This window comes from Bison bison, unplaced genomic scaffold, assembly GCF_000754665.1.
Source record: "Bison bison bison isolate TAMUID 2011002044 unplaced genomic scaffold, Bison_UMD1.0 scf7180017848542, whole genome shotgun sequence".
Taxonomy (NCBI): Eukaryota; Metazoa; Chordata; class Mammalia; order Artiodactyla; family Bovidae; genus Bison; species Bison bison.
In genome coordinates this window covers 3933-4433 of record NW_011479115.1, presented here as the reverse complement: position 1 = coordinate 4433, position 501 = coordinate 3933, and the positions used below count along the sequence as shown (strand labels likewise).

Sequence of the window (501 nt, the reverse complement as noted above, 5' to 3'; positions counted from 1 at the left end):
GGGGTCCTGTGGGCCTGAGACGGGGGGCGGCTGGGGGTGGCCTGGGACCTGGTGTTAGCGTGCCTTTATCTCCCTGCAGAGCAACAGCGAGCTTGCCATCCTGTCCAACGAGCATGGCTCCTACAGGTACACAGAGTTCCTCACGGGGCTGGGCAAGCTCATCGAGCTCAAGGACTGCCAGCCGGACAAGGTGTACCTGGGCGGCCTGGACGTGTGCGGCGAGGATGGCCAGTTCACCTACTGCTGGCACGACGACATCATGCAAGGTGCGCCCTCCCTGTCCACTGGCCCGTTCCTCGGGAGCCCCCACCTGGCCCGCCCTGCTCAGCTCTGCCCGCCCCACAGCTGTCTTCCACATCGCCACCCTGATGCCCACCAAGGACGTGGACAAGCACCGCTGTGACAAGAAGCGCCACCTGGGCAACGACTTCGTGTCCATTGTCTACAACGACTCTGGCGAGGACTTCAAGTTGGGCACCATCAAGGTGTGCCTGGGGGCCT

At 64.1% G+C, this 501-nt stretch overlaps 1 protein-coding gene across 1 annotated transcript in view; it reads left to right on the top strand.

Annotated features, from left to right (window-relative positions):
• Positions 1-501, top strand: part of LOC104992544 (tuberin-like) — a gene marked incomplete at both ends in the record, with an annotated part of 9513 nt that overhangs the window by 5395 nt on the left and 3617 nt on the right. Inside the window, 2 exons of the mRNA XM_010845468.1 lie at positions 80-266; positions 346-497. Of these exons, the coding sequence (XP_010843770.1) occupies positions 80-266; positions 346-497 (339 nt within the window). The remainder of the gene's footprint in view (positions 1-79; positions 267-345; positions 498-501) is intronic.